The sequence below is a fragment of the Solanum pennellii genome, chromosome 9 (genome assembly GCF_001406875.1).
Source record: "Solanum pennellii chromosome 9, SPENNV200".
Lineage (NCBI taxonomy): Eukaryota > Viridiplantae > Streptophyta > Magnoliopsida > Solanales > Solanaceae > Solanum > Solanum pennellii.
In genome coordinates this window covers 81,311,201-81,338,999 of record NC_028645.1, presented here as the reverse complement: position 1 = coordinate 81,338,999, position 27,799 = coordinate 81,311,201, and the positions used below count along the sequence as shown (strand labels likewise).

Here is a 27,799-nt window from a genome sequence, read left to right as displayed (position 1 = left end):
ATGTTTGTTATTCCTCAATACGAAGGATGGATTTCACAGAGTGACACAAAACTTTGATGATAGAAATGAAAGTTAGAATGAATCTCATGTCTAGTCAAATAATAACAAAGTTAATTTTGCTTCATAATTATCTACGTTTTGGAGCGATAACCTTACTAAAAAACAAGCAAGAACAAGTAATCCTCGTTACAAATGAAAAATACATCAATCACTGAATTCTGGAGAAACTATTGTAACTTTTCATGTTTTATTTGAATTCTCCCACTGAAAGAGTCTTAGCATGTCAAAATTCTTCTCATAGATCACAATTTTGATTAATTTTTTTTAATGGTTATTGCATGATATTAATATGTTATTTTTTGTGGTCAATTTTAAATTATTACAAAATTCAACTTGGTTTGATTGAACAAGTGCATCATGTTTATATTATTTTAATTTAATTAATAATAATAATATTACCATATCCAATTCAACAATATAATGATTTGTCAAAGCCAAATGAAAGGTCAAAATTGAAATGTTCACCACTAATAAGATATCAACAATATTTTAGTCCTATAAAAATGTAGGACCCCTTATGGAAGTCTAGCAACAATGATAAAACCTCAAGTGTGGTGTTTGATAATTAAAAAAAAATTGTCACCGAAAATATTTTAGTATAGAAATTTGGAAGCTAATTATATCGTATCTCGAAAGTTTTTTGGATTATAAAAATTATGAACTTTTCATTGCTCTTGAGTACATTTCTTAATTGTCTAATACATTACAAATTATACATTACTTAATGAGAGAGATGTATTCGAAAAAGGACAGAAAAGTATTCGACAGAGAAATTTTGTAACTTTCTTAAATGGTAATTTTTTTTAAAAAGATTATAATATGTAATTTGTGTATTTAAATTAAAAAAATTATTGTTTGTTAAGCAAGCAAAAATATCATTCCTAAAAATATTTATAAGGATAGCATATGGGGGTGGGGTAGTGTGGGGTTTGGGGACTACAAAGGGTGAGGGTGAGGGAGGAGATAAACAATTAACAGGTAATGCCACTTATGAAGCTTGTTTCAGTCTGTTCTGTCATCTTCGTTAAATTCACATAATTTTTAAGAGATTATCAATCTCGAGACACATTTTTTCAATTAAACCAAAAGAAGTTCATAAATACAATGTTACAAGAGATTATCAATCTCGAAACACATTTTTTCAATCAAACTAAAAGAAGTTCATAAATACAATAACATTTTCACTGAAATCTTGCGAACGCGAAAATTCACCAATACATACACTAAAAAGAAAAAGGGAAAGATAAGAAGTAAAACCATATTATATAAATTTCATATTAAGTGGTGACAGCAGAAGTGCATATGAATCAGAACATCCTTTTTGTCTCAATAGGCATGCTCTGACAGACAATAAGATCATTTTGTAAGATAATACTTTAAAAAAACAAAAAAACATAGTCTGCAAAAAAGATCACCATAACCAAAATCACAGCATATTTTGTCTATTTGTGCATTTGCAATGTTACTTTCACATGCCAAGAGACAGAAAACAAACAGTGACTTATGACCTCAAAAATACATTGTCAATTCAGACACAATATGTATAAAGCTAACTTCTACTACTACTGTTTTATTATGTTGTCTTTTTATGGTCCCATGCTTTTTTTGGTCCTATTCTTGATGGGAAATAGGATGTCCCCTTAATGCCAACTCCTTGGGACCAAACTATAGGCGGCAGTGACATTTTTGGACCAAACTATTCACTAACGACATTTTTGTTCAATTTCGTATCGTTTAAGAGCATTCTTGACCTTATTAGAATGATGAAGCTTTCTATATTCTTCACTGTTCCCACTTGGCTCTACCATATCTTCTGCAAATTTCACTTTCTTCTTCTCCTTCTTCTGATCTAAAAAAGGAACACAAAAAAACCATCAACAAACATATCGAAGATAATTTATACATGCTGACAGTATAAAAAAAAAATCACCATCAATAAACTTTAGCCTGCAATGACGCGTTTCTTGTTCAATATGGACATTTTCACTTATTCCAGGAATTTTGTTCCGAAAAAGCTATTTGGACATAGAATTCGCATCCCCCCTCCCTCCAAATCAGTCACAAAAGTTCAAAATCAACTCCAATATGTATTCATGTCTAAACACACTTGAGGCTACTTAAAAACAAATACTATTTTAAAAGAAATAAAAATCACAAATTTTATGTCGAAACGTTCACTAAAGTGGTATTGAGCTAACATCATGATAATAATAGAAATTTAAACTGCTACTTCTGAAGCTAAAGTTTCTTGAAACAATACCAGGATCTTTTCTGGCGATCTTGCAATTTGCTGAAAAACAAATAAAATGTAAGATTAGGGCATCTTTTACAGTGCAGAAATCAAAATAGTAGATGATTTTTAGTGAGAGCAGATTAAGTACAGACTTGTGCTCTTGAACTGGAGCTAACCTTAGAATAATATTGCAAAACAGTCCAATCAAACACATAGTCAAATTGAAAACCTGCAATGAGTACAAAAATAATTTTGTTGTATATGACTATAGAAATATAACTTGTTGTGCCGAAGAGATAATATAAAGGAGGAAACAGGTCATGAAACAATAATTATACCCTCACTAATGAAAAGGTGACGGAATAGCCTCTTCAGGTATGAGTAATCTGGCTCGTCCTCAAACTGTAATGATCGGCAATAATGACAATATGATATGAATTCTGAGGGATAGGATTCGCAAAGCACCTGTTTAACAGAGACCAGCAGAATAGGTCGTTATGCAGTTTGATGAGAGACGGTATAATTTAGGAGAGATATATTTGCGAGACACACGGTGAGGAGGTGCGAGAGGCTGATTGTAAGGGGTAGAGGTAGGCTGAAAAAGTATTTGGGGGAGGTGATTAGACAGGACATGACTCCAGGAAGCCGTGGAGGTCGCTTAAGCCTGTTAGTGCCTGTCTTAGTACTAGTTGTACCCGTGTAGTTCTTGTCGTATGTTGTTTACAATGTTTCGATTATTACACTATTTTTTTGTTGTTATTGTTTCTATCTTGTAGACTTTACACTACTTTCTATTTTTTGATGCCAAGGGAAGGGTAAAACCTTGCTCCTATGCAATAGCTCGCAAACCATACAAGAGAGCTACCCGCACTAGGCAAGCCCGGTGTGACTCGACCCAAAAGGCAACCCCTCGCTTTCGCTGATAAGGAGTTTCGAACTTGAGACCTCCAACTTGGAAGTCCCAAGCCGAAACCACTGGGTCACCCTGAAGGGTAGGATTTATACTACTTCCTTAATAATTGTTATGCTCTCATCATTGTATTTCTTCTTCTTTTACTTCGGTTTGTTGCACTTGAGCTGAGGGTCTTCCGGAAACAACCTCTCTACCTCCACGAGGTAGTGGTAAGGTCTGGATACCGTCTACCCTCCGCAGACCCCAATTATTGGGATTTAACTAGGTATGTTATTGTTGTCGAAATGTACATAAAGACACTACCTCTATTGATGTAAGCATCTTCTTCTCACTAATCTTGTCGTATTTCTGCTTTTTGCTGTCAGCTTTCAGACCTTGCCATGGCAGACTAGAAAAGACAATCAAATATGCTAATTGTAAGAAACAAGTAATGTGGAAATAACAATACAGGCACCAAATATAAACATTATCTGTAATTTCCAAACCTTCCTCTCAAAAAATACATAAGCACATAACCAAGACACTCCAGATCGTCTCTTCTGCTTTGTTCTGCATACAAGGAAGAGAAGTAATGTGTAAAGTTTAAAATATATCAGGTGCTTCAGGTAATATCATCCTCACTTACCAAATCCAAGATGGGTGCTAACACTAGAATAACGAGCTGTTCCTGTGGGCCTTTTGTTTTCCCTGTCAAAGGAAGCAAAATAAGTCGTTCAATAATCCATATTACACTCCAACCATCCACTCTAAACTCTATTAAAAATAAGGTCAAGGAAAAAAAAGCTTAAAAAGAATGCAGAACCTCCAAATTTCTTTCTTGATTTCAATATCTACTATTGAGAAGCTTGGAATAATATATAGAAGAGACAGAAAGGAAAAGAACAAAATAAGAGAAGAATCTTAGCAGGAATTGAGTGCCTCTTCATCCACCTTTTTATTTTCTCAATAACATAGTACACCATGTGCATTCAAAATCTACACAGATCTAATCAAATAAGATGGTTTTCCGTATCAATAAGGACAGCTTTAATTTCTTTGGTTCAGCTTATGCAAAAGAGATCTTTGAAACAAATATTAACAACAAGGGAAGGACATAACTAGGTTCGAGCAAAAGTTTAAATCCTCATTAACCCAAAAGGTCAAAAAACGAAGCCGCCAAAGACACAATTGGAAAAAGATTCAACCTTCAGCTTCTCAAGCAATCGTCGTTACTAACACATAGTACTGAATTGACCAATTATTAAATCACCTTAGCAAGTAATATTCCACTTTAATTTCTAGAAATGGAAGACATATGAGATCTTTAAGGAACAGAAGAAGTTGATACCTGAATGGTATATGCTCATGTGTCTCATGATCTCTGTATTTCTTGGCAAGAGCATAGTCAATCATGTATACCTGCTTTAACAAAATAGAACACCCAAAACTGACTTAGAGATGCATAAGTTATGTCATGGGAATTATTTTTCATCAGATTCATAAACTCGTTCTAATGTAGATTTACAAAGGTACTACAGAGACAGGAAGCTGCTGATCAAGTAATTACAAAATGTTCATGTTTAGTAGCATCCTACAAGATAGGATGACAGGTTCTCTGGCTAGGTTAGTTTGTTTACAAATTAAAGATTGGAGGAACTTTATCCTCCTTTCCAGTAGGAAAAATTTCTTCCACTTGCAAGCTATGTCGCTCGGACTTTTCAAGAATGCCGACTGGTGCATATCAGATCCTTCAAAAGTAGCGCATTTTGAAGGATCCAACCCGGGTGCGGCACCATTTTCGGAGAGTCCGAGCAACATAGCTTGCAAGTGCCTAATTACCAGAATTTTGTTCGCAATTACTGGGTATGTTGTTGTTGTTTGTTGGCATCCCAAGCTCAAACATAAGCATTATGCTGGAAAACATAAACTAAAGAAAGAGGCGAATCTTTCAACATATTATATGTGTCCAAGAATTTTTACAAATTTTTCAATAGCACCAGTTCTTAAAAGAAAAAGTTTCCAAGAATAAGCTATTGCACAATGCACAGAGTTTTGAGCTTTGTTCCAGGAAACGGAAAGAAATGCACACCTGGTTAGTTAGCTAGAGCCTTCTTGGACAAGAATGCAAAGGTTCTTATCACAGGGATCAACTTCATTGAGCTCTAAGAGAAGAGAACGGCAGAGAGGTACACGAGAGAAAAAGATAAGAAGTACAAGTTCTTGAGTGAAATTAGGGAATATCCAAAAAAAGAATGTAACCCTTCCATCTCAAATTAAAGTTCTTTGTTCAAGCTCAACAAGCAGGCTACAATATTTCCAGCTCCACAAATGCTGGAGTAGCACTTGTAACCCTAAACCCTAATAGATAACCAACTTGTCTAATTCGTCGGTGATTTAGTTCCCAAACAAGTAGGTGGAGAACTTTCCAGAATATCTAGGGAAAATAATAGGAGCACATAACCTTGTTATCAACCATAGACATACATGTACACTTAGAGAACATATGATGAAGTGCACACCTGATTTGCTTTACACCCTATACCCATTAAGAAGTTTTCGGGCTTAATGTCACAGTGAAGAAATCCTCTTGAGTGCATATATTCAACCCTATTAATCTGCATCAGAGAATAAGTATCAGGCAACCAGCTGCAATTATTATGCTTTGATCAGCATATAATTTTGGCTATTTACCAATTGATCTGCCAGCATTAAAACTGTCTTTAAAGTGAACCTCCTATTGCAATAGTTAAACAAGTCTTCCAAACTTGGCCCAAGAAGGTCAATAACCATGGCATTGTATTCACCTTCAACGCCAAACCACCTGACGTTTGGAATTCCAGCTTGAAATATGAAAATGATAAAAAAAAAAATTAAAAAAAACAAGCAAGAAAATATAAGAGTCGGTGAAATTCATGGGTAGAAGCTATCACTTACTTCCTCCTTGTAGAAGCCTATACAACTTTGATTCATAATGAAGGTGAGGGCGTTCTGTTTTAGTTGATTCCTGCAAACAAAAGAATTAGATTTTGGGAACAGCAAAGCTAATGTACCAAAGAAGAAACCATAATATTAAACATAGCACTTGAAACACACCCCGGACAGCTGGTGAGAAGCAAACCACAAATGAAGTCCATAAAATATATCACAATACGGTCCCCTACCAAACAAATATGCTGATCTTGAATAATTAAGCAAAATTATTCAAGACTCTTCAGAAATAGAAGCTATATCCAGCAAATGCACACCAACAAACTAGAACCGAGAAAAGGGCCAAATAAATAATGTCACTTGAACATTCAGCCAAAATAGCAATGTTCATCTATCATATTTTAATTTTTATATCATGAAAACTTATGATTCAAGAATAATCCTCTCATCTTCCAGTGAAATGGTCATTCTTCTCAACTTTATCAGGTTGCTAAGTTTACTTAGAGAAAGGCTCAATCTTAAGACAATTGACAGCAAATTGTGGAGTGAATTTTCAGCTTCCGAAAAACCAACTTTTTGAATTTTATTCAATTCCAGTGAAAGGCTAAATCTCTAACACATTGACACCATGTTTATATGGTGAACTTCCAGCTTCAGCGTTCAGCTAATCAACATACTCACCAGCTTCACAGCAACTTCTTCTTCAGTTTGCACATTTACCCCTGATACGAAAAACAAAACTCAAGGTTAACTCAAACCCCATAACAGAAAAGTTGAGCTACAATTGAAATTAACAAAAATCAAGAAATACACATGGAGATTACCCAGATAAAGTTCCGCTAAATATCCTTTACCAATCTTCCGACCCAGTTTATACGTGCCACCAACCACATGATCCATGGCCAAAGATTGAATGAATGATAACAACACCAAACGAGAATGAGAGTTGGAAAATCTCAAGCCTAGTCAGCAAATAACAAAGTTAATTTCACCTCACAATTCTGTGTGTTACAGGGCCATGGCCTTACGAAAGGCCGAGCAAGAGTAAGAAACTACTATCAATACAGGTGGCTTGGATTCATGAGAAATTACTTCAGCTAGACAGGGAAATTGCACTGATTTTTCATGTATAGCTTGAAGTCTCCAATGAAGAGAGTCTAAGCACACCAAAATTCCTCTCTTAGTATATAATTTTGAATGTTTCATAATTGCACAATATCAAGATGTTCTTTTTTGGATCAATTTGAAATAAAATATCACAAAATTAAACTTGGTTTTATTGAACACGTGCATCATGCTTATATTATTTTAATATACCATAGTCAACTCATCAATTTAATGAGTTTACTTTTTGTTCAGTCTTACCCAGATAAAATGAATTTGTCAAAGCTAGTTGAGAAGTCAAAATTGAAATGTTCTCCACTAAGAAGATATCAAGAACTTCTTTTTCTTTCTTTTATTTTTCTTGAAGAAGAATTCTGCAAATCAAGTAATCATTTTGTCATTTTCTTTTTATAAACGTAGTGTCTTAGCCAACTTGCGCGCACCTCGACTAATTCCATGGAATACCTATCACCTCCCACCAACAGCGAGTATAAGGTAAATCGGTCCACCAAGGCTAGAATAGATAAGAAGAAATAAATAGATGATGCTTGACTTTAAAAAAAGCTTTAGTTCTACAGCCTCCTTAAAGCATCATGATATTTATTTGCACTATCAAGATGTGATAAGTACTTTGCATGTTCAGTTTGTAGCATGATGCCGCATGTTATCATCTGCGTAAAAGACTTACAGTTCTTGCAGCTTGACCAGATATCTAGCAATCATCATTTAGAAGAGGAATGAATCTTTGCTAGAATTGGTGAGAGCTCCTAAACTTTTCAGCAACAAGGAAGTGCAACGAATGTAATGAAGCAGTCCTGAAAAGAAAGAAAAACCACCTTCTGGCCATTCAGAAGTTCCATATCTTACCCTGCAGAAGTGTCTAACAATACTAAATCATATCTACAAAGGTAGCTTCTAAATGATAAAGATAGCATTACATTGACATCACAACTTCTCTTTTTCAGGTTGTACAAAAAATCTAAAGTCAGAAAAAATTATAGGTTACAGGAAAAAATTTGAAGTTAAAAGTCAAGTTCCAAGTATCCTTCTCACTTGTATATGACCTTGCGGAATTCCAAAATTCCATCACCAGCGAAGGCACAACAGCCATAAGCTCAAGAATATTACGGCTTCAAGGTCTCTAACCTTTTGTAACACAAAGAGAAATTGAAAGTTCACATTAGGACATTTATCCAGTTTGCTAGCTTAATGGATTGATTATATACATGCCTCCAATACCATACAGTTGAACAGCTTTTGGAAGGCAGCGTAACTTTCATATCAAAGCACTGAGGAATGATCTCTAGATTTTCTCATAAAATGTGAAATACTAGAGACTGTCTGAACACCTATATAATCTGCCATTTCCTAGAAACTTTCCCATATGTGTTCTCCCCTTTTATTTCTTATAATAAAGCCCTTTATGCTACATTGTGGATACATTTCCATAGTTTCCATCACCAGTAGTCTCCACATGAACAACTCCCATCTTTGAAAAGGTGAAATCGACTATTATCTCTAACAATTATATCTCTCCCCATAATTTTGGATATGAACTTTATGGCTGTGTGACAGTCTACACATACACGGAGATTTTTAATTATGCAAATGGTTGTCCCAGCAGGTGTACTAATAATGCCGAATGCTATTGCAAGCCGTTCACTATGAGTATACAGCAAATCACTCTTTTGCTCCTCATCAACATCATGTAGTGCCTCACTAATCTGAGGAACGTAACCTTCTTGTTTCAAGCGTTCATAAAGATCTCTTAGTACTACATGTATCTGATCATAATATGGGTGAGATGTGTCTCCTGAAACAAAAGCATGCACCTGGTTCCTAACTTCTATCCAGCTGCAAGCTGGTGGTTTTCTCATTCCTTTCTTCTTCATATTAGTTCTTAATTTTGATGCATCTTTCCATCTCCCAGCTGCTGAATACATATTTGACAAGAGCAGATAAGGTCCCATGTTCCCAGGATCAGCTGTAGTCATTTCTTTGGCAACTTTTTCAGCCAGTTCAACATTTTTGTGAACTCGGCAAGCTGATAGCAGCGTAGCCCAAATAATCCCGGTGGGCTTAATAGGCATGTCATTGATAAATTTATAAGCTTCCATCAATCTTCCAGCACGACCAAGAAGATCTGCAATAGAAGCATAGTGTTCGAGGTCAGGAGAAACACCATATCTGTTCATACTTGTAAAATAATTCCAACCTTCATCAACCAAACCAGCATGGCTGCAAGCAGTTAAAATAGCTAGATAAGCCACAGCATTGGGCTTTATCTTATCATGTTGCATATTTTCAAAAAGAATAGTGGCCTCACGGGCATGACCATTCAATGCATATCCCATGATTATAGTCGTCCATGAAACTGAATCGTGTATCTCCATCCTATCAAAAATCAATCTAGCAGTCATTATCTTCCCAGATTTGGCATACATGTCCACAAGTGAGCTAGCTATATACATGTTTTGATTAAACCCCACTCTTATTATGTATGCATGGAGCTGTTTCCCCAGATGTAGTGTTGTCAAATGAGCACAGGCAGGCAGTATAGCTGAGAAAGAAACTTCCACAGGCTTGACATTAGCTGCTAACATCTGCCTAAACAGTCCCAGCCCTTCAACAAAAGTACCATTTTGCACACATCCTGCTATAACTGAGTTCCATGAAACGTCATCCTTTTCTGATAATAAATTAAACACCCTATACGAATCCTCAACCCTGGTACAATTTGCGTACATATCAATTAAACTACTCCCAATAAACTCATCTTTGTCAAACCCGTGTCTAATTGCATAACCATGAATCTCTTTTCCCTTTAAGACATCTACATGCCTCGCAAAGACAGGAAGGACACTTGACAAAGTGAAACAGTCAGGCTTCAAATAGGCATTGCTCATCTCCCTTAACCTTTCCAGAGCTTCTTCATACAACCCACTTTGTACATTTCCACCAATCACAGTATTCCACGAAACAACATCTTTATCCGGCATCATTTGAAAAATCTTACTCACACTATCTAATCCTGTAGCATTTTTCACTATCCTTCCACCTAAAGACTCAAAATGACTTTTTTCACTCCTTATCAGAATTCCAATCTCAGAATCTTGAGCCAAACTGCTTCTACAACTATAAACGCGATCTGACAGGGGAATTTCATCAAACACATGATAGTCATGCGACAAAACCTGCAATTTTGCATACATATTCATGAGTGCATTCCCAGTATAACGATCAGATTCCAAACCAAACCTGATAACACAACCATGAACAGACTCACCAACCCTCAATTCCTTCAAATGGGTACATGCTCTTACAACAGAAGGAAAAACATCCCTACCTGGCAACTTACCCCAACCCCTCATTTCAACAAAACAAGCTAAAGAATCACGAAAATAACCATTACAAGAGTAACACCTGACAACAGACTTCCAAGCTTTAGTGGGTACATAACGAAAGTTGTTAAAAACTTCTAAAGATTCTTTAAGAAGGTTAAGGTCAGAGTAAATTCCAAGAATGATAGTGGCAAGTGAAACAGACCTTGACCCTCTTGTTTTCACTATTTGGGCATGGAGTTGCTTAGCTTGTGACTTTGTTTTTATGGAAGATGGGTTCCTTAAAAGAGTTTTGACAAGATTTTCACTGGAAGATTCCATATTTGGCTCAATGGGATCGTCAATTACTTCGTTGTAAAGCTCATTAGAACGATTATTTGAGAATGTGATGTTTTGTGTCAATGATGATTCTCACTCAACAGTAAAAATGGAGTCTTTGTTGAGATTTACAATCAGCTGTTTCTGTAACAAGAAGAACAGAGAAGGGGAAGGAGAGTTCTAATGGGAAAAATGAAGTGCTTCAAATATTTGGGGTAAGTTTAAAATTTTCTTTCAAATTTATAAATGAGAGAAACCGAAATAACGAACTTGACAAAGAATTATTAATTTCATTCTCGAACTATTCAACCTTAAAGTCATTTTTCTATTTGACTAACTAAACATATATACATCCAAATTTGTCACATAGTATAGCAAATAATTATAAACTCTTACAGGATCGTGAGACTCTTAATTAAAAAATCGAGAGAAGTATTGAAAACACCTCTAAACATTGTAAGAATTTAAGTTCGTAGTATATTTTAGTTCAAAAATTTTAAATACAATAAAAGAAGAACCATATATACTATTATTTTAAATTTACGTAATATATTTTGAATAACTTAATTTTGATCATGAATTCATGTATATAAATTTTGAACTATTTGAAACAAATTTACATACTTGAGAACATTAAAAGTAGGAAAAAAGCATAAATATACCTCCAACTATAGTAAATGGTAGGCAGATATCCTCGTCATATTTTTGGGACATTGATGCCACTATCGTCAAAAAATTAGAGCATATATACCCTTTATACTAACTGATCTCATAATCTTATTCACCGATCGACATTTATTAAATATTGAATTGACGGATAAGATTGTGTCATGTGTCCCTATTTAGTCTTCTATTAGATTGAAGGGCATATATGCTCTAGTTTTTGGATGGCAGGGTCACCAATATCCAAAAGTATGACGGAGGGTATCTGCATATCATTTACGATAGTTCGGAGATATATTTATCCTTTTTCCTTTAAAAATATTATAAATTATAATAATTAACCATTCATATAAAAGTTAATATCAAAAATAACTTTGTTTTAAATTTCGGAATTCGAAAAATAAATAGTGATGGATAGTATGGCTAAAGGGCAACTCAAAGTTTATGTGTCTTGCAAGTAGACTAAAAAAGTTAATAATAATAATTAAGCAACTTAGCCTATGTAATCATTGTTTAATTTTATCCTCTTGTTGATTGTTAATTCAACAACTCAAATGTGCAATTAGCATCCTTGCAAATTGCTGTTATATTATTCAATCATATTGTAGTTGTTATTTGACTAAAATAAAACATTAGTAGTATAAAAAGTAAAGAAATTAACTCCAAAAATTTGTAAACATTACAATAATGTCTTCTTCTTTAGAATCAAATCTTGTCAACTATGGCTTCCTTATTATCAGTGCAATTTTGTCAATTATCTTCATTAGTTCCATCAAATCTATCATCAATTTCATCAAAGATACATTACATCATTCCCCTAATCAAGGTTAAGAATCTTTCTTTTGTAGTAATCATAGTTAAGTTTTTTGTCTTGCTTCTACATCAATTCCTTATGTTCTAAATCATAGTGTAGATCTCGAGCAGGGGCGGATCTAGGAGGGGGCGATGTGTTATAAAAAGTTACACTATATATATATAAGATATATTTATAGAGGTCTAGGTACTATTTTTTTATTTTTCGAACTCCTTAGTGAATTTTTATTATTTTTGAACCCCCTAGTGAAGAAGAACAATAACATATTCAGTGAAATTCCACTAAGTGTGGTCTAGAGGGTAGAGTGTACGCAAGCTTTACCATTACCTCATGGAGGTAGAAAGGTTGTTTCTGAATGACTCTCGACTCAAGTGCATCAAACCCAAGTAAAAGAAAACAACGGAAAAAGTATAGTAGTTTTTTGGCCTAAGTCATCTCCAGCCACTCAAAGTTGTCCGCATAATTCATTTAGACATCTCAACTAATCCTTGTGCCAATTGAACACTTTATTTGTTCAAAAGTCATTCCTATTAGACACAAAATGCTGACATGGAAAAAAACGTGTAATTCACTTTCCTTGAGCGCGTTAATTTATTAAAAATAATATTTTTTTCTTTTTTTTTCTCTTAATTTATACTCCTAAGTTAATTTTTTTAAAAAAAATAACAAAAATGAAGAAGAACAGTTGTCTTCTTCTTCTTCTCTATTTTTGTCTTCTTCTTCTTCCCTATTTCTATCAACCCCACCCCACCCCAACCCCCATACCCATACACCAGTGGTTATCTTCTTCCCCCATCATTCTAATGATTTCAAAATTCTTAGTATCAGTGGTTATCTCCTTCCCCCACCATTCTAATGGTTTCAAAATTCTTAGCATTTTGTTTCATTTATAAATTTTTCGAAGAGATTCTTTTCCCTATCTTTCTCTACCTAAAAAAGAGATGAAGTAAAAAGTTATAATTAATAAAAAAGCTGATGAAAAAAAATTGTCGGGTTAAAGATGGAACTGTACAGGGAAGGGAGGGTAGCCATTAATGGAGTTAGAGGAAATGTATGTTTTGTTCCGGTTGAAGGCAGGGAAGTTTAGGTTTTACTTTTTTTTTTCATTTTTTTTACTTTAAAATAATTTTTATTTTTTTTACTTTATAATATAATGCTTAAATAATTTTTTGGATTAAAAAATAACACATGTCATTATTTGATTGGTTAAATTGACATGTCAGCGCGAGTGTATTTCACACATCCTCTATTTTTTGTTTATTCTCGAAAAAATGTTCAAATGGTTCAAATTCAGAATGGTTGAAGTGTTCAATAGGTAGTACGTCTAGTTGAGGTGTCTAAATGAATAATCGGGACAAGTTTGAGTGGCCGCATATGACTTTGGCCTAGTTTTTTTTAAAAAAAAAGTAGTGTAGAGTCTGTAAGAAAGAACGAAATTGAAGAACCTAGTCTTTTTATCATAGTGTCGATGTGTGACTTCAGTCGTTGTGATCTAAATCGACTTATTAGTGCATGGGACATGATATGATCATGTTGATTTACGCGTGTTAGGTTGATGAAAACTGTTGAATTGTGTGATAATGTGATCTAAAAACTTAAGCTGTTAGAGAGAAAGCACACTTTTATTTACTTACTTGCGTCTTCTACATTGTTTATTTGCTAATGAAGGAGGAGAGTCAAATGAAGCTCCTCCTCAAGAAGTTGTACCAATTGAGGTACTTCCAGACATGTCGTTGGATGAGATAAATATACTGACTGATAACTTCGCGGAGAAAGGTCTTATTGCTGAGGGATCTTATGGCCGCGTTTATGGTGCTACATTAAGCAATGAACAGAAACTAGCAATAAAGAAATTGGATACTGATTCTTCTGCAGAATCAGATACTGTATTCGCAGACCAGGTGAGTCGTGTGTGTTCAAGTACTACTATTTTGGAACGAATAGAACAATGTCTCGAAATGTTCTAACATCCTTCTTGTGTATACAGGTACAAATTGTGTCAGGACTTAAACATGAGCATTTTGTGACACTGTTAGGTTATTGCTTGTGTTATATTCTAGGTGTTTTGATGATCCTCACAAATGCAGGGACCTGGTTCCTGGCAGAGTGCTCTCGTTCAGATACAAATGGGGTACAGTCATAAAAGCTGTCATGTCAGGTGGTAGGTGAAAAGTGCAGTATCCTACACCAATAAGAAGAGCAGACGAGATTGTATGTTTCAGTATCTCGCTAATGCAGGGACCTGGTACCAGACAGAGTTTCCTCCATCAGATACATAATTGGTTACAGCTGTAAAGCTGTCACGTCAGAGGTTGGTAAGGCGTCAGTGTACTACATCAATCAGAATGGAGGAGGGTGTTTGTCCAACGGATAATAACTCTTTATGTTTGATACTTTTAGCATGACAAACACCATATTATATTCATTCATCCAAAGAAGGAAGTCAGCCAGCAAGCCTTTTCAAGAACTCATATAGAAGTTTGCAAGGGACCTGGTTCCCGCAAGCAAGGGACCTGGTACCCGCAAGACTGCGACGTGAAAAGGACGAAAAGACAGCTGTCAGAAAAGCTGTCATCTCTGATGCGGTAGGTGCACAGCTTTTCCAACAGCAGGCCTTCAGCCAATGGGATGACTTCAAAGAATTTGTGGGAATTTATATTATCTCTTTCCAACAAACACAAATTCAAGACTTGTCAAATTAAACTTGGATTTTCTCTGAAAATTCACAAGCTTGAACAGAAGGCCATCTTCAAGGAAGAACATTGCTCAACTCAACAGAAGGACCTGATAGAGTTTCTTATTTGAGTATTGCAGATGAAACAAACCCAGGGACCTAGTAGAGGTACCAGGCTCTCATGATGACGAGCCAGTCGATTGCCAGCTGGAGACGGTACAGAAAGTAGGTGCACACTTCCCGATGGCGTCAGAAAGTGTGACTCTTCCAGCCAATGGCAAAGAAGTTTAGGAAAGTGACTTGCCCATATAAAAGGCACTTTCCTAAACACTTTGTGTGGTTTTTGCAACTTGATAAAAACTTTTCAAGAACTCTTGCAAAGGCTACTACCAAGCAAAGGCAGAATCATTCCAAGAACAGCAGAAATCTCTGGAGCTTTTTAGTGCAGCTGTTTAGGAATATATTCTCTTGTTCTTATATTGTAAACTATTCCTGAAACTATAAAGGAATCAGTGGGTAGTGTTGAAAGTCTAAGTTGTCCAGGTGGGATAGCTTAGTGGGTAGATAGTTTTCTACTTAGGCTTGTTAAGCAATAGGGACTGTTGCTTAACTGTAAGATTGATAACTCTTTCTTACGTTTGTTGTAATCGTGTTTTACTTTTGCTTTTGAAGATTAGTGAAAACGATTGAAAATCCTGTGGAACAGGTCGTGGTTTTACTCCCTTAAGCAAGGAGGTTTCCACGTAAAATCATTGTGTTGATTTTACTGCATTTAACTTTCTGGTAATTTTCTGGAGTGTAGTAAGGGACCTGGTCCATTACTTGTTAAGTGAAGGCACATATTCTATCAGCTTGGAAGCAAATAATCGAATCCTGGTTTACGAGTCTGCAACCATGGGCACATTGCATGATGTCTTACATGGTACGTCGATAGTTCATTCAGATTCAGACCTAGCAATTGTATTGGATGATTAGTATTTATTGGATGTTCTGTTTGTATAGGTAAAAAAGGAGTAGAAAATGCTGAGGCTGGTTTAGTTCTTACCTGGAATCAGAGAGTTGAAATTGCTTGTGCTGTAGCTAGTGGCCTTGAATATCTACACAAACATGATGAACCAATTATCCATCGCGATGTCAGATCTAGCAATGTACTACTGTTTAATGATTTTACCGCGAAAGTTGCTGATTTCGACTTAACAAATCAGTCTTCAGAGGATTCCACTAGAGTTCAGGAGAGTTATGGTTACCATGGTCCAGAGTAAGCCTTTTGTATTATCAACCTTAAGTCCTTAACCTAACATATTCTCATTTATCCTCCATTGTGACTCGAACCCTCAACTTAGCGTAAAAATCGTGTCATACTAAGATGTTAAGTAAATTATGGTACAGGTATGCCTTGGGAGAAAAGATAACAGACAGAAGTGATGTTTATAGTTTTGCTGTTGTTCTCTTAGAGCTGTTTACAGGAAGGAAGGCAGTTGATTATACAATGCCTGAAGGGGAACAAAGTCTTGTTACATGGGTAGATTCTCTTATCCTATTCCAACCTAATTGTTAGCTACGCTGCTCGAACTCTTCAAAAACGTTACAGATGACTAAATTTGAAAGTAGTGCACTTTTGGAGGATCCAGCACGAGTTGCAACAACATTTTTGAAGAGTTCGAGCAACGTAGAATTGTTAGTTATGTTTATCTCTCTTTTGTGCCTCTAATATACTGATTGATATTCAATGCAGGCAACTCCACTATTAAGTGATGATAAAGTTAAAGAGTGTGTTGATCCAAAACTAAATAATGAGTACCCTCCAAAGGCAGTTGCTAAGGTTTTCTACTTGATATTTCATATTTGAACAGATTTTTGTAAAGCAAACAGGCTTAGTTTTTTATCTCATTATGCAACCACTAGTATTTGGCTCATGTCTTTCTCAGGTGGCAGCTCTTGTAGGACTTTGTATTCAAGAAGAGCCACTTTTCAGACCAAACATGTCAATTATGGTCAAGGCACTGCAGCCACTTCTTAACGTGGACTAAACCAGGATCAGCGCCTTGTTCTACAACATACTTTATTGAAACAAACAGATAGAGACGAATTCAGAATTTAAAGTTCATCAATTTCTTATTAACAGCTATTGTGGATCCGCCCTCGCAAACATGGACTAATTTTCAATATCAACAAGGTTGTGGTCCAAGTCAAGGATTCTGGTACTAGCAGATAAAATGTTGTTTTATTCATGTTTTTTTCTACAAGTTGAAACCATTTCAAGATTTTGCTGTAACCTAAATTTTTTTTATTTTTTTTTGTATTATAAGAATGATACTTGGGCAAAACTTTTTTGTTTTTGTTCTAATTGATTCATTATTTACATAAGCTGGGAATTGGAAGTGTGATTACAAGTAGGGATTATTGGTGCTATATTATTTCTTTTAGATTTTGCACAATTATAACATATGCTCACTAATTATTGAAATGTAGGTCGATAAGTATAGTCTCACAGGTGGAATTTGACGAGGATAAGATATACACAAACTTTACCCCACCTTTGCAGGGTAGAGAGACTGCTTTCGATAAATACTTACCATAATGTATAAACCTAGATCTCGACTAATTCCACGAGACACCTGTTATATTCCCAGAGACATTCTTGTTCTCCATTCTTGTATCATCTTTGTTGAAAGAAAGCAAATGCACAGAAATTACAGGTAGTTTCTATGAAAGTTGAGAACCAAAGATCCATGATAGAAAAAACCAGCAAGAGAATGGGGCTATTGAAATAAATAAACCCAAAGTTGAAAGAGATTACAAGAACAAGGTCACAAGTTTCTGCAGCTTAGAGAGTAAGCAAAATTACAAACTAGCAACAAAAAGAATGATATATGTACTTCCAAGAAACAATTTACACAAAACAAGCGCAAACTATGAACCAAGGCAGTTGCACCAGAATTTGCAAAACTGCCTTCGTCGTGAATACTTTACTTACACTTGGAATACACCTAGGTTATAAAAACACAACAACGAAAGCTATTGACTTGACAAGGGGTTGGCGTTGCCCCTGTTTACTTTGGTTTGGCTATGGTCATGAAGTTATTAACAGATTAGTTTTGGATGTAGCTATAGTTGTTCAGCCTGCTTTGAGGATTCCAAGTGTGGAGGTAAAAGATTAAGGAAACTTCCATGAGCCTGTTGAGAGTCGGTGGCTTCTGAATCCTCACCTACAAACATATAAAAGTACATATATTAGCATGTTTCTTCTTGCCAACTATATCAAATACCCTCTGTCATGATGCATAAGAGAAGAATAGTAGGAAGAAAAACGAGAAAGAACAAATGAAACAGATATATTAGCATGTTTCTTCTTGCCAACTATATCAAATACCCTCTGTCATGATGCATAAGAGAAGAATAGTAGGAAGAAAAACGAGAAAGAACAAATGAAACAGATGGACAAGATGCTGTAAAGGTATCGGAAACAAAACGTAAACCAATTATCAGATCATTTTCTTGAAAGCAGATTGGTGGCAGGAGTTGAGCTTAAATGGAATACTGAGGATTCATATAGCCGACCCAACTTGTTGGGGACTGAGGTGAAGATGTTTTCTTAAAAATGGATAGTAATATCCACTGTTTCGAGCCTCCGGGCTCAGTTCAAGAGGCAAACGTCGAGGGACTAGTGACATAAGTCATAGTTTCGAGCCCTGCACCATGCAAACTAATCCTGGTATTTAAGCGGCGATGGGTAGAGAGGCGAACCCATTATCCGTGAGTTTTAAAGGCTGCGGTTACTCCTAGAGGTTGGTCCTTCACGGATTTCTCGGTCATCAAAAAAGATATCTGCTGTTTCCTTCGACAAATTACCACCATGATGGGAAATTCAAAAAAATTCTCTTCACCTCCAACTCCTTAAAATCTATAAACATAAAGGACAGTGATGCTTCAATCCAGTATAAGTTGCAACTCATTTCCTGGGATAAGGTTTCCTGAGAATGACTACCACTCGAGCAAGTGAAGAAATGGCACTATTATTACCGTTCCTAAGTTATTGCATCTCTTTTTCTAGGGAGCAATGTTTAAAGAAGTAATAATCCCAGTCTACAATAGTACTATGAAAACCAGAATAATTTTAAAAAGGAAGACAGATATCCTACTGAAAAGCGACTTCACAGTAGGCCTCTTAGCTTTGTTGCTCTTCTTCTTCAATTCAGCTGAAAAACAGAAATAAACATTTCAAAACAAACACAAACTGAAAAAGAAAAACAAGATAAATCGAATGATTATAATCTACTGCAAGGACAAGATAAGTACCCATTTGAGAAACATCGTTATCATTCACAATCTCAAAGTTTTTGTAAGTGTAACCCATAAAGTTGACATCCTTTGAGGAGAGCATCTGTAACAACAAACAGAAGGGCCAAAACAGGGTTCAACACTGACAGGAATCTTACAAGGACAGCATGATGAAAACAGCAGTAGAAGTTGATGAACCAAATTAGCAGATGATAAATAGCAAAACGAAACATTTTCTATTTATCTTTTTTCGAGGAGGAAAAAAACATATTTTCCTCTTACTCAATACTAACAGTTCTATACGCAAATTTATTACCAAACTAGTTCCTGATAAAGGAGGCAGCATCTTCCCTATCAACTGTCTTTTACCCATTATCCTTTACAATGCCTCAGAAGTAGTTCAACTACATGGATTTTTTCTATTTGGAAACAAAAAAAACAACCGTATACTTAATTCTGCAAAAGTACAGAATTTATCTACAAAAAAACCAGCACCTCTGTATGATCACTAGCAGCTCAACAAACAGATATAGCTGTTTTGATTTCACAGTCAATTCGGCTCAATTGTCACATAGAGAAGTAGTAAACAGGAATTCTAATTTTTCATCTACAAACTGCATTTGGACTGTGATAAGTAAACAAAGCAAATGGTACTCCCAGAGAACTAGCCAAAATTCAAGTTTGCATATGCACAGTGAAGTTAGAATAAAGACCATATAAATGGTTCCTATCAGCTGATTATTCAATTGCAGATGGAAGAAGCCCCTATAAATTATAAAAAGTAGTAAGCAGCTTCCAAAATCATCTCTATCAGTTGATTATTCAAATGCAGAATGACAATGTTAACCTCACTTCAACATGCATTTATGAATATGAATTCAGTAGCAGTTTATTGGTACTAACCTTCCTCCATGGACCTGATTTTGCTGCTGTTGGAATTTGATTGTCGCCCTGCAAATCAAATTTGCAAAAGAAAACATGAGAAACAAGCAAATAAGAATTGCACCAAAAAGGTTACAGTAGCACTGATGGGGAAAAAAGACTGAGCAGCGACCTGCATACCTCTTCAAACTTCTCAAAATTCTGAGTATCCAACTCGCCATTAACTTCTGGAATAAATGCAGCTTTCATTTGATAAAGTTTATCCCATTCAACACCTTTGAACCATGGGTGAGCCTGAAGGACAGTTAACCAATTAAATTTTGTCCAAGTTCAATCCCATTCTAAGTGTTCACGGGATTTCACATTGAATACACCAAGTACCTTTATTTCATCAGCACCTCTGGTCCCAAGTCTCTGCTCCACATTACACAAGAGTTTACATATGAGATCTTTTGCTTCTGGAGACAGTTTTGCCTCTTCAGGAAATTTAAGATGAGTCCGCCAATTTACTATCTGTAACAAGACAAAAGTTAATTGTCAACAACAACGAATCACAATGGAACTTAACGTTGGAAAGCTACAATATTTGATGCAAATATTCCAAGTTTTCACCAAAGGTTATATACATTATAATTGATGCAATAGAGCTGATCCAGTGTGGCATTTCAATGGTTGAAAAGTGTGAGAAGAGAAAGATTAAAATCAGCACGAAGAAAACGCTTAGAAGTCATCTTGGGCAAATGTTGCTAAATGCAATAATCATGTTTAGACAACGTGACAGATTTTTTTAGACCTTACCCCTATGTCACAGTGAAATGGCTATGCATGTCAAACAAGAACATATAGGTATCAAGATCCAATCACTGAATAGTGATTGAACCTCTCTCCCTGTAGTCTAAATTGGTCATGCAGCAAATCCATTTAAAACTTGTTTTTCCTACACAGATACTTATGTGCCTAGAAAGATGTCATAAGAATGCATTCATTCCAGGTTGACTTGTGTGAACTGCTGAGATATTAAGTTCGTAAATATTGAAATGCACATATAGACCATCTATATATAGTGGAAACAACAAGGCTACATGTCATCCAGTTTCTACAATTCCAATAAATTTCTCGAATATAGGCTTCTGCCCAAGGATATTTGGTGTCTCAGACTCTGGATGAACAAAACTGAGCATGAGATTCTGCACCATAAAACTTAGAGAGGCATGACTCAAATGCATAATGATAATGTTAAACTGTATTACTTCCTCCTGGTCCTTTCCATATAAGTGAGACACTGAATGAATTATAATGATTCCAAGCAAATAGCCGACAAGTGTTTCCTTCACATACCAAACTGCTCACTGTGCTCAGACAAAAAATTACATTTCCAGGTCTCTTAGCAACTTAGACATGGCCCATAGAGCAGTCTTTGAGTGTTATCTAGGTAAAAAGTTCAAGTTTATTGGCGGACTATTGAATTTCTATTAGTAAGATCCTCGTCAATTCTAATAATTAGAAGCAGGTCAGACGTTTTGTACCCCAAACCAGAACACTAACTAACTGAAACACCAGAATATCTGAAGTCTCCAACATAACCCAAAAGTTGAAGTCAAACAAAAAAATAGCTACGGCACAAGTAACAAGACCAGAGGTATGAATGGGCAGAGATAACAACCAGTGGATTGCAAACACTAAAGACTTTTAACCATGCATAACCCAAGGAGCAAATTCCAGTTCTTACCTTTCTACAGGTGGACATAGGTTCATCAGAATAGAATGGTGGGTATCCCACGAGCATTTCATACATGATCGCACCAAGTGACCACCTGAGAGAGGAATACACGGAAAATGTAATAAAACCATATAAGCTTTGACTTGAAAAAGAGAACAAAATACGAAGATACTGACCAATCACATTCACATCCATATCCTTTCTTCAATAAAACCTCTGGAGCAATGTAATCAGGTGTCCCAACAGTGGAATAAGCCTGCAGTACTTCATTGTGTTAAAATGATTACATGTAATGAATACAAGGAGCTACATAAAATAACCATTTGGCACTGTCCCCTCCTAAATAGAAGCAGGGATAAGGGAAGAACTCTTACCAAGTTGTACAAAAAGAACATCAAAAAGGAATTAACCAAATACTTCCAGACCCAGTCCAGCTGCTAAGGTCCAGTTAAGGGTACTACTTGAGATATGAAATAGGGATCAGAAGAGAGGATATGAAAATAGTAACTAGAGGGAGTGCATAGCAATGGAGCATATCACACTCAGGTATTGAAAAGAAAACTCTGTTGACAAATCATGAAACCAAGTGAGACCAAGAGAAGTGATTATAGAGAACTAATAAGAGAGAGAGAAGTTGATCAGAGAAAGGGGGTGACAAGGATAGAGAATGATAGTTCACTTTACTGCAAGATTTTTTGTCCTCAGAAGTAACTTTAAGAGTCATTCATGCACCAGTTCACAACACAGAGGTGTGCAACATCCTCCACGACCTAAAGGGGTATATCACATTCTTAGTCAATTCACCAATCCTAAACCGCTAGGAAATTCAGCTGTTGAACATAATCTCTACTCCAACCCCAAAGTGGTATAGCAGGTTCCATCTCTCTAACTGACTTTCTCTCTCATTCGTGGAGCGAAGAAAGGAGGATTTTTCCCAGCTACTGTTATCCATGGAAAACTAAAAGAACTACCAAAGGGAACACACAAACACACACACACACACACACATATATATATATATATGATGGCTCTGATGCAGATTATGTTCTCTCTCCTATTCTAATATTTTTACTTTAAAGGGCATCAGAGGGAAGGCAGTAGGGTTGCGTTTAAGAATTTGAAAATGAAAGGTTCATTTATCATGATTGTAATAAGGAACTCACAAGCATCCTCCTATTCTTCTGCCAATGCAATAGTTGCTCCTGTTGAGTGCGCCTTGGAGGGGCTGGGCGTCCATCGCTTAGAAGAGCGCCACTTAACTTATTTGCTGCTGTGAAATCCTTTTCCTGAAGATTACTGCAGTCCAGCGGTTTACACAATCCAAAATCTGATAACTTCATGTGTCCATGTTTATCAAGTAGCAAGTTATCAGGCTTGATATCTCTGCATATTTTGGATAGAAGAGATCATTCCTCCTGGATAAGAAAACAATGGAGAAAAGGAAAAAAAGGGAACACTTCGATAGGCCACTACAATCACGTAACACAGAAACAAAATTTCATATCCACCTGTGAATATAATTGTGTTTATGGATAGATTCTATAGCAAGGACGGTCTCCCCCACATAAAACCTGGCCTCATCTTCTGTTAAAGTATCCTTGCGCATCAGCAAAGTCATCATATCTCCACCAGGAAGATATTCCATTATTAGGTAAAGATACTCCTCATCTTGGAAGGAGCAATATAGCTTAACAATGCAATTGCTCTCCACTTCAGCAAGCAGATTCCTTTCGGCTTTAACATGTTCAACCTAACAAACACAGTTGATAAGCAGAAATTAGTACACAGCATAAATATTCACCTGGTAACTATCAACAAACCTGTGTTTTTTTTACCTGGCCTCTACGAAGCATTTCTGACTTCTTTAGCTTTTTCATGGCATAGACATGACTAGTTGCCTTCTCCCTGCATATTCTAACCTGAAGAAAGACAAAATAAGTTACAAGGTCAAAAAGAATATAATCTCCAAAACTATCTATATCTCTGATTCAGGTGAATGATGAAAAGAGAGAAGGGAAGGGGCTGGTCTATGAGTAAAACTTATTGATTTCTATCATTTCTTAATTAAAGCTCAAAAGCTTGCCACCATGAAGAAATTGGTTTGCCCCAGCAAAGAGAAAAAGAACCTATAAAGTTCATTAGGGAAGAGTTCCGACTTTCCAACTATCTGAGTCTGTATGTATGCTGTAGAAAACAACCATGACACTCGGATCAGTTTGCCTGCACCTCGACTAATTCCACAGGGTACCTGCTACCTCCCACCAGCAAAGATGTGGAAAGAAATCACAGAGTGTTTTCGCCTAACCTCATGGTTCCCAACCCACTTTATTGACCACTAGGCCACACCCTTGAGTGCCCTTACCTCAATCTATAGTAAAGTTTATTTCACACAAAGATGCTCGAACCCCAAGGGGAAAAGGTACAAGCTGACAACAGTTTTCTTTGACCATTATGCTGGTCAGATATACAAAGGGACAAAGGATGTGTGCATGTGGTAAGAGATGAAGAAAGAGACCTCCCCAAATGCACCCTTTCCAATCATTGTCAAAGGCTCAAAATCATCAGCACCCATTTTATGCCTTTGAATGCGCATAAATTCTGTCTCCTTTTTCTCAAGGTACTTCAGTAAATTGCTCTGCTCTTCCTCGGAAACCTCAGCATCAGCTAATTTTTTTTCAAGCATATTGCGTCTGCAACAAAGCAAACAAAGATTATTCATCAAGACGAATTGATTTTTGTATGCACAATTCATTTAAAGCACAATGAACATGAAAAAAGATGCAATAATGGACAGATGGCACAGTGAGCATAATCCTTAACTAGTAAAAGACGCACATCATATGAAGGAGGATCACCATAAACTCAAGATTTTTGTTGATGGCCACAGAGAGCTTCAAAAACTTCCAACATAAGTATTTTCTAAAAGAATGAAGGATGGCAGAAGAGTGTTTATCTGAACTTTGGAGGAAATTCAATAATCAACTCTCAAGACAAGTCACGCAAAATGTGCTTACAATCTCTACAGTTGCAAGCAATGAGTCGAACAGAGCAAATGTTGGTTGGCCAGACTATAAATGAGTGAATGTAAATGCAGGGCATGTAGAACAGCAGATGCACCAACAATCAAAAGTTCCTTGAAAAAATTGATTGACTCAATAAAAGAGATTAAGTAAACATTGAATGCAAATGTTGAGTCTATGAAGTAGGGGTTAAGGGCATGATATGTAGATCAGCAGTTCACCAACTACCAATAGGTTTTCAGAAGCACTAGGACAACTTAATAAAAGAGATCATATGAACACGGAAGCAACAAGGTTGAACGGAAACTTTAATCAGTAAAATCAGGATAACAATTAATTGATGAATGATGACTCCATATATTACTTTACATGCATATCATACATAGATATTTGTATTACAGATGAGATGTTACAACTGTAGATAATCAGGGACAACAAATAAGCAGCTGAAATCGTCAACTCTAGTTTCTGTCTTTTTTTAATTAAGGTAACATCTTGTATTCATATCAAAAGCAGCACCTGGAGAGTGCTGGAGGGGTGATTACAAGCTCATAAAAAGAGCTATGGTGAAGCTGTCAAAAACTAGTCTAAAACTAGTTGTCTGTATCATTACAATTTGCCTATAAAATCTATCAAATCCCCAGTAAATTCTGATACTAATTCACCGTCATTTATCAGAAGAAGAAAGACTAACATACCGCTCTCTACGCTCCTGCAAGCTCTTCATTTGTTCCTTGTAGTGTTTTTCTATGTACTGCTTGGCAGCTGCAACTTTCTGTTTAGTGGCAGTTGAAGGTGCTTCCTCATGAGGCGACAATTTCGACCCTTCTTTCCCATTACTAGTAGTTTCCTGCTTCTTGGGAGGCTTAGGCTTATCTTTCTTGCCAAGCTTACTGAACCATCGTTTGGCAGACTCCATCCTCCACCTTAGTCAACTTACTAAAGATAGGAGAAATAATCACAAGAGATAGAACTCTGCAAGAGCAATTTTTTCTTCCTTCGACAACAAGTATTCTAGTAATCAATTATAAAGCGAGTTTTGAAACACCATAAGGAACCAATTTTTGAATGCTCTGCCTGATGGAAAAATGGAAAAATGAAAAAAAAACATTCAATCAAGGAGAAGCTTCATATTTGCACAGAGAAACTAGCCATTACAGGCTACTAAAACTCTATCAAAACCTTTTGCATTCTCATTTAGCTCGACTTCTTTTAATAAAGGTTAGTAAGATAATACACTTTACATGATATTCACAGTTAGAGACTTGGTATATCTCATACACTGTCCACCAGCACTACCATCCCAAAACAATTAGCAAGAATGGGGACACTAAGACTCATTCCATGAACAACGAAAAAAAATCTAAAAAGTGGATTCCAAATAACCACACAGTAGAAATCTAGTACTCCAAAGTTGCTTGTCCATCAAAACCAACATGGAAAGTAAATAGCACATAAGACAGATCCTCAATATATCAAGAAACACAGAGAATCCATTAATTAAATCAGATGACAGAAAAATTTTATAACAAATAAAAGGACCCCATTGGTTTCAAACCAAATGTCTATATGTAATATCAATTTGGCATCCATAAGAAACATATCCATTTTCTAATTTTATAACCCTCAAAAATATATTGCTCAATTAAGACCACAAAAACTAATAATTTAACAATCCATAACACAAAATGCTCTAAAAGAAGAGCAAACTAGTTCAAGCTATACCAAAAGAAGACCATTTTCTTTTCTTTTTTAAAAAATCAGAAAACCATCAATTCCTAATATCAGCCGATCCCAAAAACTAAACTTGACTATTTAACAGAAAAGACTCAAACTGTACCTCAAAAATGCTTAATTCTTCTTGCTGAGTACCAAATCAACAAACCCCAGAAAGGAAAAAAGATGAGTATTATGTTTACCTAGTGAAATCAGATAGTGGGGTTGTTGGGAATAACACACAGTTGAATTGTGAACAGAAAAAAGTAAAAGCAATAACAATAAAGACTCAAACTTTACCTCAAAAAATGATTCAAGAATGCCTAATTCTGCTTGCTCTGTACCAAATCAACAAAACCCAAAATGGAAAAAAGATGAATATTTGGTTTACCAAGTGAAATCAGATAAGTTGGGTTGTTGGTAAAACACAGTTGAATTGTGAATGGTTGAAAAAAAATATAAAAAAAAAAGGAAAACCCTAAAGATGAAAAAGAGGGAAAACAAAAAAGTGAGAAACTGTTGTGTTAGTTGAAGAAGAAGAGTTGTGTGGGAGTGGGGATGACCACTTTGTGCTTTGGTGGCATCAATTCTCCATGGAAACACACAACAATGTGTGAGAGAGAGAGAGAAAGGAAAGAACTTTGTCCTCTTTTCTAATTGATTGAAGATTGAAAAAAAAAAGGGTGGAAAAAATAAAGATTGGAAAATAAAAATAAAAATCCTAATTTAAAGGGGAAAAAAAAGAGTTAAATAGAGATGGATTATTTTACTTACTTTATTTTGAAATTGACATTTGATCATAAAATTTTTAAATAATAATAACATATCCAATGATATATTATAAATAAAATATAAGAAGAATAGAATTTACATAGATTTTATCTAAAATATTATTCGTATCAAGTGTAATAAAATCAATTACAAAAATGAGTGAGGAGTACTAAAATATGGGAGGAGCGTTGCAAATTCGGTAAAAATAATGTGACAATCAAAATGCACTAAATAGCAGACTATAATATTACAGTTAATACAACAACAAACACCTAATGAGATGTGTGTGTTTTTCCTCTTCACATGTCTAGATTATATCAGTCTAACATTTCTTCATCTTGTCTATTAGAAAGTTCATTCTCATACACCTTATCTTGAATAT

General features: G+C 35.6%; 4 protein-coding genes across 6 annotated transcripts; 1 reads left to right on the top strand and 3 right to left on the bottom strand.

The window, feature by feature from the left end:
- Positions 1-1,455: 1,455 nt before the first annotated feature.
- LOC107031276 (casein kinase 1-like protein 10) lies at positions 1,456-8,032 on the bottom strand. Of its 2 annotated transcripts, none has more exons than XM_015232588.2 (14): positions 7,906-8,032; positions 6,938-7,075; positions 6,795-6,835; positions 6,120-6,189; positions 5,877-6,025; positions 5,705-5,800; positions 4,534-4,604; positions 3,832-3,893; positions 3,692-3,755; positions 3,510-3,594; positions 2,632-2,758; positions 2,446-2,522; positions 2,321-2,350; positions 1,456-1,909 (listed from the first exon to the last, which is right to left on the bottom strand). In XM_015232588.2, the coding sequence occupies exons 2-14, from the start codon at positions 7,011-7,013 to the stop codon at positions 1,883-1,885; spliced, it is 975 nt and encodes a 324-aa protein (XP_015088074.1). In that variant the 5' UTR covers positions 7,014-7,075; positions 7,906-8,032; the 3' UTR covers positions 1,456-1,882. The 2 variants fall into 2 exon arrangements, with proteins under 2 accessions (XP_015088074.1, XP_015088075.1); XM_015232589.2 differs by having other exon boundaries at positions 2,470-2,522.
- Positions 8,033-8,133: 101 nt separating this feature from the next.
- Positions 8,134-11,078, bottom strand: LOC107031275 (putative pentatricopeptide repeat-containing protein At3g23330). The gene is made up of 2 exons (XM_015232587.2): positions 9,433-11,078; positions 8,134-9,360 (listed from the first exon to the last, which is right to left on the bottom strand). The coding sequence occupies exons 1-2, from the start codon at positions 10,877-10,879 to the stop codon at positions 8,675-8,677; spliced, it is 2,133 nt and encodes a 710-aa protein (XP_015088073.1). The 5' UTR covers positions 10,880-11,078; the 3' UTR covers positions 8,134-8,674.
- A 1,148-nt stretch (positions 11,079-12,226) lies between these two features.
- On the top strand, positions 12,227-17,057 carry LOC107030472 (probable protein kinase At2g41970). The gene is made up of 8 exons (XM_015231744.1): positions 12,227-12,365; positions 14,022-14,254; positions 14,341-14,399; positions 15,879-15,949; positions 16,030-16,285; positions 16,417-16,549; positions 16,763-16,849; positions 16,956-17,057. Exons 1-8 carry the CDS (start codon positions 12,227-12,229, stop codon positions 17,055-17,057), a joined length of 1,080 nt encoding a protein of 359 aa, XP_015087230.1.
- Positions 17,058-17,763: 706 nt separating this feature from the next.
- LOC107031280 (serine/threonine-protein kinase tricorner) lies at positions 17,764-27,342 on the bottom strand. 2 transcript variants are annotated; one of them, XM_027919671.1, is made up of 15 exons: positions 26,947-27,340; positions 26,771-26,794; positions 25,629-26,007; positions 24,426-24,600; positions 23,746-23,829; positions 23,419-23,660; positions 23,074-23,293; positions 22,087-22,166; positions 21,920-22,004; positions 20,572-20,703; positions 20,371-20,484; positions 20,212-20,259; positions 19,327-19,411; positions 19,170-19,226; positions 17,764-18,236 (listed from the first exon to the last, which is right to left on the bottom strand). In XM_027919671.1, exons 3-15 carry the CDS (start codon positions 25,847-25,849, stop codon positions 18,136-18,138), a joined length of 1,644 nt encoding a protein of 547 aa, XP_027775472.1. In that variant the 5' UTR covers positions 25,850-26,007; positions 26,771-26,794; positions 26,947-27,340; the 3' UTR covers positions 17,764-18,135. The 2 variants fall into 2 exon arrangements, with proteins under 2 accessions (XP_027775472.1, XP_015088078.1); XM_015232592.2 differs by lacking the exon at positions 26,771-26,794 and having other exon boundaries at positions 26,947-27,342.
- Between the last annotated feature and the right edge of the window lie 457 nt (positions 27,343-27,799).